Consider the following 17,762-nt stretch of genomic DNA (forward strand, 5'->3'; position numbering starts at 1 on the left):
GCAAGTACAATAGATACTTTTTATGTGTCTTTTTGTGTACCTTTGGTGATAAGGCCCAAAGTCGAATAAGGATGTAGACACCTCTAGTAAGATCCACTCACTCGGGGCTGTTAACTCATGGGTTGTCAGCCAGCCTCCCTCCTGGCAGGAGGGCACAGAAGGTTGTTCTCCTGCTCTCTAACCATACTTTGTCTCTTCAAGCGTAGGATAAAGAGACTCATGTCTATCATAGTCAGTTTTTCTCGCTGGTTGCTTATAAGGGGCCAATTCCCTTGAACACTTCTGGAATCAACAAACTCTTTCCCATTCGAATTTGGGTCGCTTTCTCCATGACAAGTTGTGGCAGTGTGTTCTTTGTCCGAACAACAGGCCTGCTTTTGTAACCGCATGAAGTACGCGGCTCTGGATGAGCATTCGTAGCCGCCCACGGGCTCTTGATTCACTTCACCACATGTGCCTTGCAATGTTTTATTCACTTTCAGTGTCTGCCCCTATCTGTCTTTGTAAATGGACTTTGTGCCCCCTCCTTTGAAGTATATACGTGCTACAAGGACTTTCGTGGTCAAATTGAGTAGCTCCCATGTGAACAGAGATTTAGGCCTTTCCCTTCTTCTGCCTCAAGTGTCAAACCAATGTCTACCACCGTTTAATGGAGTATTGGTAAACATGTAGACTAAATTGGAGACTTTTATCAGTTCCGTGTAAGTGATCTTGTAAACGTGATACACAGGAATAACTCCATTTTTCTTTGAGAAAAGATTCCGAACTGGGTGAAGTTTTCTTTATTAGAAGAGATGGTTCATGCTATGGCAGGCTCTGCAAGTTCTTAATGATGAAGTTTCTGTGCCTATAGATGAAATGGTCAAGATTAAAACCTTTAATAGCCCTTTAAAAAGGCAGATATTGCTGTGTAAGACGTGACCAGTACATAATTCCAGAAAGAAGTTATTTTTCCTCCGTTCTGTTCTCATTTTAGCATAGTCTTAGGAGCTGAAATTTGTATGTTGTGTACTTAGCCAGTGTAGCAACTGTGCTGTTGGTGCCAGCGGCTTGAAACTGGTATTGTAGGTGCTAAGTGTCTCAGCCTCATGTCTGTACCCAGACAAACTTCAGTTGCCAATGCAGCTTTTCATGGCAAGGCAGGTCTGGAAATTGCTAAATTGGAGATTTATTCTTGAATGTGCCGAAGACATAATTCGAGCAAATTTGGTAGGATTTTCTTTAGTCCATAGAGCATATAGAGGTGAGGAAGTCGGGGAAGATACTTAAATGAGCAGGTTCAATTAAAAAACCCTGCAATGACCTGACAAAGAGGGGGAGAGTCAGGAAGCACAGGTAGGTCTCAACGTTTCATCTACAAGGCAGCTCCAAGGCAAATAAATATGTGCCCTTTGGCAGGGGAACAATGGCATATCCTAAAGTGTCCCAGCTGCATAACTAGAGGCGGACTTTGTCTGCTGGGGTTACTTTCTTGTGAAGCAGAGGCAGCCTCTGTGAATACACAAATTGGTTCTTTTCATGCAAAGAAACCACCCTGTGAGTTTGGAACAGGGTCCTCGGGAAGATACTGCTTTGTATTTTCTGGGAGCAAGGTAAAGTATATTGCTGCCTTCTGTCAGCTGCTTCTGTGTGACCAAAGGCAATGAATGAACTTCATTCTGCTGCGTTTCAGGATTTTATGCTAATATTTCATTTCTACCAGTACTTTTTTCATAAAAGAAAATTATCTTAATTACCATGAAGTAACTAATCCTCAAAGCTGTAATTATTGCTGACATAATGCTTCGTATTTACAAAACACGAACAATTCAGTTCACCTCTTCAGACTGTCATTTGAGTTGCTGTAAACAGTTTTGTGTAACTGTTGTTTAATCAAGAAATTGATTTCTTTAACATCAGTAGTAAAGTCTTTTGACTACAAAGATGTCATGCTTTCTTTCATATTCTATCAAATTCAGTGAAGTGTATTCCATCAGGGTATTTTGCATTTCAGTAATAACTTCAGTAGATTTTTTTTTTTACATGAAATGGTACAATTATGAAGACTTTTTTTTTCCATCAGGCAGTATTTGGTAGCACATGGAGCAAATATTCTGATGATTATTTGGTGTGGCATGGCTGCTTTTCTTTAAGTCTTCTAATAAATGGTGATTTGCTACCTCTTTGCCTGCTTGTGTAATCTTTATTTTTCATTTAGTTTTTTTGTCTTTCATACTTTCATTACCTTTCTTTGTCACCTGAAATCTTATCAGTGTTGATGTTGGTTTCCAGACTCTCCAAGTTAGCTAGCCACCAGCCTTGTTCTGGCATCCTCACTTCTAAAGTGCCAAAATTATACAGACTAAGGCCAGGTAAACTATAGAATGTATCTATAAGCATGATGCCAATGTTTTCTTTTTCTTTTGATATTTTGCAAATAAGGCTTTGCACATCTTTATTTCTAGTATTTTGGAGTACAGGAATATCACTCTTATGCTTCAGGATGAGCTCCCAAAATTACATTTGGGAAGCAGAAAGGATACTGCCCAGTACTGCCGTAGCATCATCGTAATATCATTGAATAAATTACTGAGTGATTTAGCTCGAGTAGTCCTGGATGGGTAAGCACATAATAATGTGACAGGGGCCCTCTGATTTTTCTCTTGAAGATCATAACTCATGGCAGTTTTGCTTACCGTGGGAAACTTTCTTGTAGTTGGAGGCTGGAATGGCCATAGCTGTTTGTGAAGGACAGGGAGTGCTTTTGTTACCTTCAGAGACCCATTACGGGATATGATTGCTTGTGGGAGTGTCTGGTTATGATCTGTTAGAAAACAGCCTATTAATAAAACAGAGGCTCTTGTAATAGAGCACTTCTTAATCTTCTTCCTATGTAGTTATTTATAGGCTGTGACATCTTAATTTGCCTCTCATGTGCATCAACTCCTGTTATTTTAAAAGATCAAGTAGCTTTCACACGCCTCTGAGAATCACTTCTGGAGGAAACAGTCTGTTTTCTAAGGAATCTTACAAAAAAGCTTCAAGTCATAAGCTTGTTGTAAAAAAATACGTGAAGGATTTTGCTGGTGCCTTTCTCAAGGGCAAAGGAGTTATGGAATGTCCTGTTATATAGATACTCATATATTAATCCTATATTTGTCCGATTCCAAGCAGATTTTTCTTGAATTCTCAAAGGATTTCCAGTTGCTGATAGTACTAATTTACCCTTAGTGAGTGTGCAGTGACCTACCTGGAGCAATATTAAATATTTTATTCTCCTTGTTTTTGTGGTCCTTTTCTTTATTAGAGTGGTCCCAGTGCCAGATCTTGTCACAAGATGTGCATTGACATTCAGCGGCGGCAGATCTACACGCTGGGACGCTATCTGGATTCCTCCGTGAGGAACAGCAAGTCTCTGAAAAGCGACTTCTATCGCTACGACATTGACACAAACACGTGGATGTTACTGAGCGAAGACACGGCGGCGGATGGAGGTCCAAAGCTGGTGTTTGATCATCAGGTCAGCTACACTGATACTCTTAGTGCAAGTTCTTAACGTTTGCGAGTCAGTTTTGATCGTCCCCTCCTGCGATTTGGAAGTGCTGTACCAGGTAACGTAGCAGTGAGGAGGAAGGCTGTGATCTGCACTCAGTTAAATTCTAACCACGTCGTTGTCTGATGCCGCTGACTACCGATACTCTAATCAAACCGAGCCGCAAGAATCATAAAAACCTTTGCGAACGAACTCATTTTATTATTGAAGTTCAAACCACAGTTTCATCTGGTTTTAATCAGTCTGGTTGAGCTGGGTTTGCAGATCTGCCCGCTCAGAGGGTGTTGGGGAACAACTTGCGGAGCTGTGTGTGGTACCTTCGGAAGAATACTATCAGCAAGAGGCCAACAGGATCAGGGTTCTTTCAAAATGGGTTATCTTTTAACATTTGTAGAATGTGCTTGCTTTGTAGATTGAAACACCTTAGAGGAGTGGCCGCTAATCTTTCAAAAAGCCGCACCTGTCCCTGTGTTCAAACTGAATACTTTTTTTTTTTACTTTTGTTCTGTGTTTAATGGCTTTTGTGTACTCGAAAAAGGTATTTAGTTCTTAATTGATTTTTATAAAGCACGGCCAAGAAACAGCACATCAGTACTCGTTTTTAAAGCAGCCCAAGAACTGCTTTTATTGGTACTAGCTGTTTTGTAACCAAAGCTGTCGTTTGCCAGCACAATATGCGTTTCTGCTGACACCGAAAATTAAAGATACGTGTTGTCTGCAGAACAAAAGCCAATCAGTCTTTCTGTACTATTAATAACAAATACCAGTCTCCCAGGTGTTGGGGAAAAGGCACAAGGAAATTGTTCAGCTGGCAAGGCTACGCTGGGTACCTTCTTTGCCTGCTTCTGAAATTGTTTCTTTTTCCCCTGCTGTCTTTTCGGAAAGTATGTCCTCCCTGAATTCTTTATCAGTCTGCAGCTGCTTCTCTTCTCTCCCTCAGTACCTACTGCGATAGCGGTTTTTGTTTAACCTTCACAAAAATGTGCTGCACTAGAAGTGTTTTGTGTAGGCTTTGCTGAGTAGCATTTCTATCTTACTGTAATCTTGTCTGTTTTGTTATTTGGTTGGTTGGTCGGGGGTTTTTTTCCCCCCCTTCCCTCCTGGTGTTTTGTAACTCTCTGCATTTACTGTGTCTGAAAACATCACCTGGAGCCAGGGAGTTTTGTTTGATTTGTACTGCAGTGCATCTCTTGTGTGCCATAACCTGAATTCAGGTTTTGGGGATAAACATATTTCTGCTGCAGTCTCATCAAAAAATCCTTGGCCAGGTTATGGCCCATCTTTATGTTGAAGTAATGGGGGTAACAGCAAATGTGTGCTTGGGATGGAATCTCAGTAACAAACCGCAGGCTGACTTTTTTTTTTTTTTTTTTTTTGGGATCAGTCCAGTGGTGGTCAGTAAATTAGCAGTGATTTTTATTTTTTTTATTATTTTTTTTTCCCCTTGCATAGCCATTGTCAAAAGTGGTATTCTATTAACTCTCTGGCAGAATTGGCTACGGATCGTGGTGAAAGACTGTAAAACGCTTTTCCCTGAAATCAGTAGCTAGAGGCGAGGTTCTTAGGTGATGGAGGGCACGTTTAGTCTTTTTTGCTTATTAAATGCTAAGTTGAGATTAGACTTGCCTTTTCAATTAATTAATTTTCTGAGATTAGTACCCATCAGCCATGAAGATATGTGTGTTCTTTTCTGTTTGTTAGGGATTCAGGAGATGTGCAGAGTACTGCCTAACTTACTAGATGCCACTTGCAGGGGAGGGCTGTTTAATCTTAAATCTTAGAGCGTTCAAGTGTTAATGTGCTGGCTGAAAACGGCTTCTCTCGTTTTTACAGATGTGTATGGATTCTGAAAAACACATGATCTACACCTTTGGAGGCAGAATTCTGACCTGCAATGGCAGCGTTGATGACAGCAGAGCCAGCGAGCCGCAGTTCAGTGGATTGTTTGCTTTCGACTGCCAGTGTCAGACATGGAAACTTTTGAGAGAGGATTCCTGTAATGCTGGACCTGAGGATATCCAGTCCCGAATAGGGCACTGTATGTTGTTCCATTCTGTAAGTATCCACACCATACTTGGATATACGATGCCTGACTTTAAGGGGAACATCTGATTTTGATTCTTCTTGTGAGTTTGAAGCTCTTTAATCTCCTAGGCACTGTGTTGTCTCTCTTGATTTTTATGTTCGCTGACGTTCTGATGCTGCTTTGGTAAGTGCAGGGAGGTATTAATTCAAGTCTTGGAGTTTTCATGACTTCAACTGAATAAGAGTTCAAGTAAAAAGCAAGGTGAATTTTAAGTAGTTTTTAATTGAATGATGGTAAATAGACTCAAAGGGTGTGGTTCAATTCGATCTAAAGAGTTTTTCTTTTGAAGTTGGTAGAGCAACTTAGAAGCTTCTGGACTAGTAGATACCCTGTGTAGTTACTGGAATGGTAAACTTGACTAGTGGAGGGGCTTACTGGGTGTGTACCGAGATGCACAGGCCTCATATTCCTTTGGGCAGAGCACCCGGCTGCTGCTTGTTGTCCTGAGCAGCTGTTAACAGCCGGGCACGGATGGTGTTACGGGCACTTCACCCAGAGCCTGATGGCAGAGCAGAGAGATGGAGGGGGCAGGGTGTGCATTAAAAAATAATATTTGGCATTAAAAACCACCTTCCATTACCTTTCCAGTTGTGCCTGTCGACTGCGTCTTTGCTGAAGTGCGGAACACGGGAGCGGCAGGGTGAGGGTGGTCGGTGTCCCAGATGTTCTGGACTAGCTTTGTGTGTAGGTTTCTCAGTGGAATAGCACAGTGCAGAGGGGATTAGTGTCAAGTAGAAATGCTGTGATGCAGCGACAGTTCTGCACTGGATTTAAATGGCAGCTTCTTAATGGTAGTACGTGGAGTTTGTAGAGTTTTGCTGACATTAAACTCTGAGTTGGGGGCAGGGAAAAAGAGAGTTAAAATTAATATTGTGGCATTCAAGCGTGTGCAGATACCACCAATGCAAAACTGACCGGTTTGAACAATTTACTGAGTTTGTTTCTCTTTCCCTTTCAAGTGAAAGGTCAGAATTTTTATAGTGAATACTGTGCACTCAGAGTTCTCAATTTTGTTTTTGTTTTGCATGGCGCTCTCAAATCTGTTGAAAAACATATTGCCACACAAAATTCTTCACAGGTACCTGAGGATTTTTCAAGTATTTGTTCGTGGTAAATGTAAGAATACAGGTTTCTGTAAGCACGGGTCATGGAAGTTTAGGTCTGTTGCTGTTTTCTCAACCATTTGAAAGAAAAATAATCTGCCTCTTAAGGACTTTCCACTTGGCAAACTTGAAAGAAGTAATAAACCCTGCTATTCTTGGCTTGCTGCTTGCCGTTTGCCTGTCCTGAGTTTACTAATGTGCTGGTACCTGGAAGATTTCTCTTACAGTCCGTCTATTGTTGCTTTTCTTTTTTTAAACAGTGAAGTTATGAGCTAAGGGGTTCTAGACAAGGAGACTGTTAATTCTTTAATATTAAACTTGAAAAATGAGTTGCTCTTTTAATGTTCCAAAGTTATAGCTTGCTTGGGTGGGGCTGCAGTAGTTAACTATCTAAAAATCTGCCTAGTCACTCTGGAGCTGAAACTGTTGGTTTGTGGTCTTGTATAGATCATGGAGTCTTCAAAATTACATTTGTAAGAGGATTTTTGGGGGGAATCTGTGAGCCCTTAATGGTTTAGCTCTTGAAACTGAGAAATCATAAATTCCAGAATCAAGAAGATCGAGAGTTCTTAAGTTTTTATTGAGTTTGAGAATAATACACTGTTTGCATAATTGTTCCCTGTGAATCTTTGTGGAGATGACATTATGAGATACTTACACAAATTAAGACTGGCGAACCTGATAGTTGAGGCATGATTTTAAACTTAAAAGGAACATACCTGTTACTCTTGGATTCATCAGTGTTTCTGTTAATGGTCACAGTTGGCCAACATACTTCCTTAAGCTTTGTAAAGACATACTTCTCTTCCATTCCAGAAAAATCGCTGCTTATATGTATTTGGTGGCCAGAGATCGAAGACTTACTTGAATGACTTCTTCAGTTATGATGTAGACAGCGATCACGTGGATATCATATCAGACGGCACTAAGAAAGATTCAGGGATGGGTAAGAGTACAACTACATATTAACTTCTTCCCATTGGTACAAATGAGAAAGATATTGTTAAGTAGGTGAGAGGCCAGATTCAGTGTCCTGTGGTATCAGGTTAGCATCCTTAACGAGCCCTACCTACCCAAGTAAACCCCACTGTATATAGGTTAAACTTATGCCAGCTCTTTTGTCTTTCCTGTCATTGGACACTCACCATCTTCAGTACGATACAAATAATTGATGTGTGAAACTACATAGCACCTCAAAAGAAAAAAAATTCAGCGGAATAAGAATTAAAAATACTTCCTCTGAAGTATCTAGCAAAGACAAAAAGGCTGAAAAAAAAAAAAACCAACCCTCTTTAAACCAGGAAAGGAGAAAGCAATTTTTTTTTTATAGTTTTCATCAAGTGAAAGGTACCATAAAATAGAAATAATCTGCTTGGTTTGAGTTGCAGAAAGGCAGGTAGGATGCTCAGAAACAGAGGATTGGAATAGAAGGATAGAGGTTATTTTGCCTGACAGGAGCTGACTAGAAAGATGAGGGCTCTTGTGCTGTTACTCTTGTACTAAATTATCAGGGAGAGGCAAAAAAATGGTAGGAGGAGGGAGCAAGGCTTTGGTCCTGTTTGGTTCATGCCCCTGGAGCTGTATGCACCAGGCATAGTTCTGTGTACCAGAAACCTTTAAAAACACCCAGAAGGCATTGTAACGTAACCATAAAGGGCTGATCTTATACCTTTTCTCCTCAAATGACATAGAGAAGAATGTTGTTTTTTTTTTTTTTTCCTGAAAAGGATTTCTGCATGTATAAGCACATAATTTTCGGGTTGCAAATACCCTGATTTTCAGCATACAGCTCAGAAGTTTAAATTTGTCTTGCACTGTGTACTACTATAGGACAGAAGTTATCAATGTTTTTCGTATTATGTATATTTAGTCCCAATCTTGTTTTCTTTTCTTCCAGTTACCAAAATCCTGGGAAGCTGAGTTATCTTGAATTTAAGCTGCCCTCCTTATTTTGATCAGGCTTAATTTTTAGCAAGTCATTTTACTGAACTTTTGAAGTGACTTATTGATGGTTATGAATTACGGTTTGGTCATTAATTTAGTTATGCCAGTGAGGGAGAAGAGTACCCAAGCTCTTATTCTCTGGAGTCATTTATTTACTTGAGTGCTTCCAAGAAAGAACCAGCTTGTATTGTTGACAGTCTCCTTTATTAAGGTGCCTGCATGTTGCCTGATGCTGCTGTACGCACACCCACGCACCGTTTGTTGCCCTTAGAGCTTTTAAAGAATCGATTTTTTTTTTTTTTTCCATGAACTTGCTGTCATTCTGCCGTTCTGCTTTTTTAAAACTACATTTCTTTATAACCAGAAGCTTTAAAACATGCGGCTTTAGGCTGACACCTGTATCTGTTTCAGATTTAAAGCCTGAGCTTGCCTTATGGCTGGAGAAGACACTGAGCTCTGCTCCTCAGCAAGTACATTAGCTGCAAAGTTCAGTTAAGCAAATGAGAGTATAATATTTAGCGCCCCCCCCCCCCCCATTCCCACAGTCCCTGAAGTGATGAACAGTAGACTTTGTAAGAAAGTGACTCATTGGAAATAATTCGTGAGCAGATTTTTCAGTTTACTGTTCTCCTGCGTGTAGAAAGTAAACAAACAGATTTGAACGTTTCCCTCGCTTTTGAAAGAAAATGCTAGGATTATTTGCATTTTAACAGGAAGAGAACAAAATGCTTGTTACATTCAGACAGCAGATGTTGACAGCACTATTTTCACCCAAAAAAGCAAGTCGTTATTGTGCTCTTGTTAGGTAGTGATATACCATTTTCATCTGCATGAACAAAGTGATTCCCTGACTGGTCGCTGTGAAGTTTTAAGCTGCTCGGTGTGATGAGTCGAATTGAGGATGCCTGACCTAAATGTTCCTATAAAGTCCCATGATTACATTTTGTTCCTGGCTCGCATGTGGCATTCAGTTCTATTCTTAGTTGAGCTATTTTGATTTTTACCCTTTCTAAAAGAACTTAATTGTGCATTTGTTTAAAATTTGTTAGAGTAGTGAGAAGACTTTAAAAAAAAAAAAAAAGTAGTAGAATCAGTAGTTGAGGATTATCAGTGATACGGAGTTCTTGCAATGCTAGAAAACAATGGTGATGATAGATTTTGCTGTCCTTAACTTCTGCATGAGATATTTGTACTGTTTGAGTTTCTTTGCTCTTAATTGTACCTTTGATGTTGATCCTGGAACCAGTTCCTTGTATAGGTGATGGGTTTGAGAATATTATTTAAGTGATTAAGTGTCACTTACACTGTCTTAATTTGGAGTAAAGGACGATAATTTGAGCAAGTTTAGATGTGCTTTTTTTTCATTCCAGAAAAGTTCGAACTTGATCAAGGTACAATTTCTAAAAGATAAGTTTGCACACAGCTTTGCCTACTAAAAATGTCTCCTGACTCAATCTGCTTCGAAACGTAGGTAAACCTTGTAGCTCTCTGCGTCTGGCAAACGCCATTTGAGCATGGGGGCTTTCTCCAGCTCGTTGCATCAAAAAAACCTGGTGCTTTCTCTTTCTTGTCAAAGGAGGGCACTACAGCGAAGGCAGGCCGTTAGGGATGGTTATCTTTCTGCTGCATGGTAACTGTGAGGAGCAAGACATTTGTTAGTTCAGCTAGAGAATGGACAAAACGGGACTGAGGAAAAAAGAATGTGACTGCGGTAAAGAGTCAGATGTGAAGAAGGGCAGTAGTGGTACAAATTGGAGGAAGTGGAGTGCAGTTGAGTAGAGCTTGTGGTTGGAGGAGAGGCAGAACACGTTGAGGACGTACCCTTTTAGAGCAGTTGTATACTTTTAATTACTTAACCCCCCCCCCAACAACAACAAAAACAACCCCAAACCAACATGCCTGTGCCAGAGGGTGTCTCTGAAGCGTACACGTGGTCCAGAGATGCCACCAGTATCGGATGTCTTCAAAAGGCTACGCTGACAGCTTGCCTGGCTTGCTTAAGCACGCAATCCATGACTAATCACGGGCAGTCATTTCAGGTCTAAGGGAGCTAATAGGAACACTTGTGGTCAAGGTTCCTGTGATAATCCTTTTTGGCCCTGACTCGGGTGATGTGTCAGAGCCTGTTGGTCAGAGGGAGAATTTCCTTCTGCAAGAGAATCAAAATCATCTTAGATCCCTTGGCACTGAGTAACTTCTAAAGTCAAATGAGAACAAACCTTCAACTTTCTTGTAGCTCCCTTTAATGGTGAAGTAGTTCTTATGGGCAAACTGTAAATAAATATATATATATAAAAAAAAATTTTTTTTTAAGCTACCAGTGAGGATCCTGTGTCTCTGGCTGGGGCAGGTGCTGGTTCCAGATACGGATCTGTGCACCTGACAGACTGGAGGTTTCTTGGATAAGGACCACGGACAGAGGCGACACAGCCCAGTCCGGGAAACCCTGGTTTAAAACAAGACACAGTCAGGAGAACGTTCATCAAAATAGGCAGCACTGCTAGCTCAACGTGGCCAAGGTCCAACTCGGACAAGCAGTCTGAATATCCCATTTTGGTCTGAATATCCCATTTTGGTCTGAATATCCCATTTTGGTCTGAATATGCCATTTTGGTCGTCTCTTTGTGACGCCTGATGCCTATTGCCCTTGTTCAGTTTAAGGTCTACCTTGCCATGCGTGTCTCTTGCCATGGTAGCACTTTGTGTTGTGAGGGACCTTATGTGCTCTTCATCTTGTGAGATGCTTCTCTGAACCAATCTCAAAATACTGTCCTCTGACTGTGAAGGTGAGGAGGAGAGTGGGCAGTCACCAAATCGTAAGGATGCTTCAGAGAGATGGCAGAACAGCAGAATTCTATTCAGATTTACTAACTGACCCTTTTTTTCCTAAGTCTCATGTCGCTTGGGAGAGAACTGAGCGTTGGACGTTGGGTTGTGGCTTTTTCAACATGACAACCAAACTGTTCGTATGGTCTCCTTAGCTTAGTTCCCTGGCTGACTGCCAAATGCAGTCTCATCATGAAAAATCCAAGAGGATAATCATTATCTTGCTGTGTCAACAGCTGGCCTGTATACTATCTCTGTCACTCATCAAGGTTTGCCCTATTAAAGTTCAGGGGAGGTGCTGCTTCGGTTTTGCATGGATTACAAGTAGTGGTATGGAGTAATTTGCTGACCTGCTGCTTTTTTTTTCTAAATCAAGCTATCAGGGAGGTGCCAGGTTTTGGTGAACAGCAATATCCGTGTGATGTAGCTTTCTGCAATTTTTTTAATCAGGAGGCATCGCAAGGAGGGAGGATCCTTGCAAGTCACTTATAGTGGGATTAGCTGTAACGTGTTCTCAGGGTTTCGTAACGTAGGTGCCACTGAAAGGCTGTCAATGAACTCGCTTCCCCTAATGATCCTTCACGAATCCTTCAGAAGTGGTCTGTAGACTACAGGTTTTATATCGTTGTTTTGCCAATGCTGTGTTTCAAAGCGTGTTTAAGAACATGCTATATATAGTATCCTGTCAAATGTGAGAGGTTTAATTTCCAAACTTCTGTCCCTTAATGGGAGAACCACATCTGTGAACTCCCGATTTACTGCTTTGCAAACTCTGCCACTGTGTCAAAGCTGTTTTCTTGCTTGGATAGCGGCAGCAGCCAACATTGCACTTGAAACAACTGTAGCTGTTTGCACACATAAGCCGAGAAATAGTCAGCTTGCTGAAATGATCGCTGTGATCAAAAATAAAAATGCCCCTAAGTAGGGACTGTGGTAGCGGGAACGTATCTGTTTCATGATTAGTCATCGCTTTTGTAGAAAAGCTTTTCCCGTGTGTTACGTTGAAATGGAAATTACATTGCACAGGGTTACACAGCATTTTATGGAAGCTTTCTCAGGAATTACTACTTGTTTATGTAACTAGCTGCTGACTCAAGGCCTGTGTGGCTGAACGTTGTTTTCAAATATTGAGGCCATAGGCTTTCCATTTTTGCTGTATAAAAATAAATTAAAATGTTCAGCTCCGGAGAGAGGATTCAGACTTCTTATTTTCGATTAGTTACTGCCATTCTACGCTGGGCTGGTTAATGAGATTACAGGGGAAAAAAATGCAGTGCCACAAGAAAAGCATTCACCATCTACTAGACTTTTTGGAATTGTATTGTGTTTAGTAATTTCTCTGTACAGCTTTTCCTCTTCAATCAGTAATGTATTGTCCTAGGAGCCAAGTTAATATCGCATAGCGACAGGCCCGGGCTGTGTTCAAAACAACCAGGGCTAAGTCCTCAGTTGCTGCTTTATGTCCTTCGAGCTGTCTGCCCACAGCTGACCCGAGCGATTGCCGGGCCTGGGAGGCGCTCTGAAAGGTGTGAAATCGGTGGAGATTTGCTCCAAAGCTGATTTACGTCTATGTTTCTGTGAAGCAGCAGGAGCGAGGCCACTTCCACGGAGCCATTCTTACCACTTTATGCACCCCTTGGATCTGGTACATTGCATATAGTTCTTACAGTGCCCTGGTATTACTGTGTTTGATTCTTATCCCTTGTTGTTTGTGACTTTTTACTCTTGAGTCTTAAAATTATTATATTTTTTTCTTTTAAATATCCTAAGCAATCAGTTACTGTCACAGGGTGGGTTGTGTCTCCCATGCAGAATTAAATTTCCTTCCCAACATACATTTCGTTAGCTAAACATCCCAAGTACTTCTCACAAGTTTACAGCCCGTGTCCCTCTCTAATATGCTGACCGTAATCATTTGAATTATATCCAGCATTGACTGCGAGCCGCTGCCCTTGCAGATTATGGAGCTCTCTTACCCCCTAGTGGAAGTGTTTGTCAGTCATGAGGATTCTGCGTAGGCCTTTTGCTCTGTTAAGGATCAGACTTCCTTGGTAAACATCTTTCGATGTTTCTGTTGTGTTTAAACTATCACAGCGCCTCCCTCTTACTGTGTGTTAGCTTGCCTTATTTTCTATTTATTTTTCAGGGACTTGTTTACCAAATTTGTGTTGTCTTGTAGGTTTTTTTTTAATCATATTTCATCTAACTTTTAGTTCGATTTTTCCTCTGCAAAAGACTAGATGTCAACTTTGTCTAGCCGAAGGCACTACTTAAATATGGTTTCTACGCAGTTGCTTAGATAGGTCAAAGAGTTTATGTAAGTTGCTCCTCATCTTAGGCCCTTACAAACTGTAGGGATATATATATATTCTGACATTTCTTCTAGACATTCTGCATTTCAAACAGTCCCAAGAAGAGATTGGTTTACAACTGAGAGAAGCTTGAAATTACTTGACTTGAATTTGGTTTTGATTGCAATTGCTGCGGTTAAATCCTATTCTTACTATCAAGAGTGAAAAAAAACAGAGGCACGGAACTTTGGTGTCTTTTCCCTCCTTCATTATTTAAATAATAATTTCAGCTTCAGGAAATGGAGCATAGACTAGATACAAAATTGATTTATTTAACAACATTTCAGGAGGAGGGATGGGCCTTCCATAGACAAGTTTTGTACGCTTTCTGTATCGATGGTAATGTAGCACCGTATTCCTCATGATTATAATAATTTTCGTTTCAGTGAGCCAGAGGTATTAATGCTCTGAAGATTTGCATGCTTTTTTTCTCCTAAGAACCCAGCGTGGTCTTGAATGTTCAAAGCAGGAGACAGGGTTGCAAAGACATCTTCCATGTACATTAGAATTGCTGATCAAATTTAGATGGCTCTCCTGCCAGAAATATCTCAAATACGCCTTGAATTTAGTCCTTTTGGGTCAATGATTTAGTCCCTGACTATGCAAGCAAACATATTACATGATACTTCTCAAAATTAATGATATTTAGTCTATAATTGAGTTTTTGTTCTCAATTTTCCTTATTGAGAGACTTTCACAGTACTCATCAGTCTTATTTAAAAACTTCCTTGTGGTTTGCAGCTAAAACAAGATACATAGTTGTTGTGCCAGCATTGTTCCCTGCTTTTTTTCTCTGCTCTGCCACCCATTTGCTTATAATAAAACTGGATTAATTTTCCTTTGAAACTTCACAGCAAAATTGGAGGTCAAAATAGGCAGGCTTCGGCTGAAGAGGGCTCCAAAGGCTCTGCCTCCAGCTCTTCTGTAAAACCATAAGCAAGGATTTTGTCGCTAGGACTCTGAATTATCTGAATGTATTTTAGTTTCTACTGAAGTTTACATAAGTACTAAGGATTTTTATTTATTTTTTACAAAATGTTTGGGGGTTTTGGCAACTTTGCTGAACATTTTGGTAAGGGCTTAAACTGTAGAAAACCAAATGCTGCTCAGGATGTTTTAATTGATGTTTATTACTCTCCTGGCCTGCCAAATGAGAAGGGTGAACTACAGGACCGAAACCTATTACAAAATGAGCTTGCAAAATTCCGTTTTGTGTGTTCTTCAACACCAATATTAAGTGATTTATTAGCATAGGGCATGTTTTCTAGGCTGTGTGTGCAGTTCACAGTTAATTGCAGGGAAGAATTTGCAAAATACAAGAGTTCTGAGAATTTTTCGTGCCAAAATCTTGATCGAAGGCCAGGAACCTTTACCAGCCTTTGTAAAGTGACCCAGAAAGAGAAATGAGACAAACAGGATCTGTAAACAAGGGTCACGTGCCCTTCACAAATACATTTTGGAAGGATGGTTGCCTAGGGAAACAGGAAGTGGGGAATTATACAACAAACAAGAAGGACTGCCAAACAAATTTGCTGACCTTTTTTTCGGGGAATTATGATGAAAACTGCTGGAATCCTCAGTATTTCACCATACTTCTAAATCTGAAGGTGGAACAGAAGAACAGCGTGGTAATTACACCACAACTATTTAGAAAGTACAAAAAAACCTTCCTTGACATCTTTGTCCTAAAGGAAGCGACGCAAGGTTGTGAGCTATGTAATCTTGAGTTCATCCTGAAATTTTTTGTTTCCCAGCTTTGGCAACTTAGCTTTCTGGAATCAGTGCTTCCTTTTATGGGTAAGATAATAACAAAATCGCTCTGCTCATATCTCTTCATCTAGCTCTATCTTGAGACAATTTAATCCTTGTTTCTGAGCTGGTTGTCTCCCAGATAGCTCTGTCCATACCTCTCCCAAGGAAACAGCAGCTCTCAGAATGGTTTTTGTGCTTTCACAAGTCATAAATAGGAAGGGAAGAACAGAATTTGCGTTGTACTTGTCCTTAGCAGGAAGGAATTCAGCCTCTCGATGAATTCCTCTGGATGATGTTTTGTCCTCTCCTCCCTCTCACCCTGCTTTGGAGGGCACGTACAAGAAGCAAATTGTTTGCTTGGTGACTTCTGCACGCCTCCTATTTTGAGATGTGCCATTTAGGTTTTCAGTTGTGGTAAATAACAACGTCGCTGTGGAGGAGAAGTCGTAGAAAATACCAGCTTGGGTTCGCTCAGTCCATTTGGCTTGGTTTTAGATCAAAGATGAAGAGGTGAAGGTAATTAAAAAGAAGAAAACAGGGAAACTAGGTGGGAAGGTATTAAACATAGGTAGATGCACTTTATGCTAGAATACTGAAGGGGTAGTTACGTGAAATCTCATGCTTGTACCGTGGATATTAGAAAATCTGCTGAATTACAGGGAGAGGGAAATGCATTTGTCTGAAGCGTTGATCCCTTCCTGTATCCTCTGTTGTTTTCAACGTGTAACTTCTTTTTTTATCTTCTTTTTTTTTGTCAGTTCCAATGACAGGTTTCACTCAAAGGGCTACCATTGATCCAGAACTGAATGAAATCCATGTCTTGTCAGGGCTCAGTAAAGACAAGGAGAAGCGGGAAGAGAATGTAAGGAATTCCTTCTGGATTTATGACATTGTGAGGAACAGCTGGTAAGTTGATGCTATTTCTGTCATCTACACTGACTTTCATTAGGAAGCAATCCTACATGAGCTTGTCTCCCAGGTAACTCTCTAACCTCGTATAACCGTGGAGTGGTAATGTTGAAGACAACCGAGTTCCCCTGAGGCACCGCGTTTTTCCCGTAGTCTTTAGACACACCGTGGCAATAAGCCAAACGAGGGAGAGGAATCCTGTGAGGTTCTTCCCTGGAGGCTGGTGGAGGGGATGAGAGGAAGTAAGCGATTATAAGAAGTTTTTCCTGTAGGAAATGTTCAAGGCCAGAATTCATCATCAGTGCAGCAAATTTAGTCAAATGTAAGCTGTTAATAGCAGCGTACATGATACTGGTTATTAGAAACCAAGGCAACTGGTCTGATGTATGAATGGTGATGGAGAAGTCTTCATGCTAGATCTATCAGCTCTTTCCAGATTGCATGCAGTGGTACTTCGGTTAACCGCTAGATCCAGTATTCTGAGAAAATAACTCCTCATCTCTTTGCTGTACTGTATTTGGTAGCTGGTTGCTGCTGTCCCTTTCCAAAGCTGGCAGCAGCTTTGTATTCAAGGTCTCTTCTAATGTGGGGCCAATCACTTTGAAAGGTGTAAATGTTGCTTTTTGAAAACGGATTTTCAGTTACAACTGAAGTCTGCTTGGAACTCAGTGAATGAAATACTAGCTTTGCTATAGTCTGTGGCCGATAGCTCTGCTTTGTCCGAGGTGGTATTCTCTGTAATGAAAAATGCTTCATGCTGACAATTCTGCTAGCAAATAATGCAACATCCAAAGATATCTCCAAAGCTCGTGACATCAAATTTTCTAGAAGTTTTTCGTGTTTGGCTTGTGATCAAGGACTGTGTTCAGCCAAGATGACCTTCTCTGATTGTTGGATGGGTTTCTTTGTAGAGCTAACAATAGGGATGGGATAATTAGAGGACAATAGATAGAGAAGCAAGAAAATCTTTGGTGTTATATGTCAAGCGGTTCAAATTGACATCATGTGAACCGTAGAGCCTTTCAGTAACTTTTTCTGCTTCCTGTAGGTACCACTAATCATTACTTTCTGCCTTGTATTTCAGGTCTTGTGTCTATAAGAACGACCAAGCAGCAAAAGAGAATCCAGGTAAAAGCCTTCAAGAAGAGGAGCCCTGCCCAAGATTTGCCCATCAACTGGTGTACGATGAGTTGCACAAGGTATGAGGGTCCAGATAGATAAATATGCGGTGATTTATTTTTTTTTTTTTTAGTCTTACT

The 17,762-nt window shown here is 40.7% G+C and overlaps 1 protein-coding gene across 1 annotated transcript in view; it reads left to right on the plus strand.

Moving 5' to 3' along the window:
* Positions 1-17,762, plus strand: part of MKLN1 (muskelin 1) — a 77,522-nt gene that overhangs the window by 40,647 nt on the left and 19,113 nt on the right. The window contains exons 8-12 of the mRNA XM_086481026.1: positions 3,287-3,499; positions 5,366-5,587; positions 7,538-7,667; positions 16,353-16,500; positions 17,588-17,702. Coding sequence (XP_086337152.1) covers positions 3,287-3,499; positions 5,366-5,587; positions 7,538-7,667; positions 16,353-16,500; positions 17,588-17,702 — 828 coding nt within the window. The remainder of the gene's footprint in view (positions 1-3,286; positions 3,500-5,365; positions 5,588-7,537; positions 7,668-16,352; positions 16,501-17,587; positions 17,703-17,762) is intronic.

Source organism: Leptosomus discolor, chromosome 1 (genome assembly GCF_034619465.1).
Source record: "Leptosomus discolor isolate bLepDis1 chromosome 1, bLepDis1.hap2, whole genome shotgun sequence".
NCBI lineage: Eukaryota > Metazoa > Chordata > Aves > Leptosomiformes > Leptosomidae > Leptosomus > Leptosomus discolor.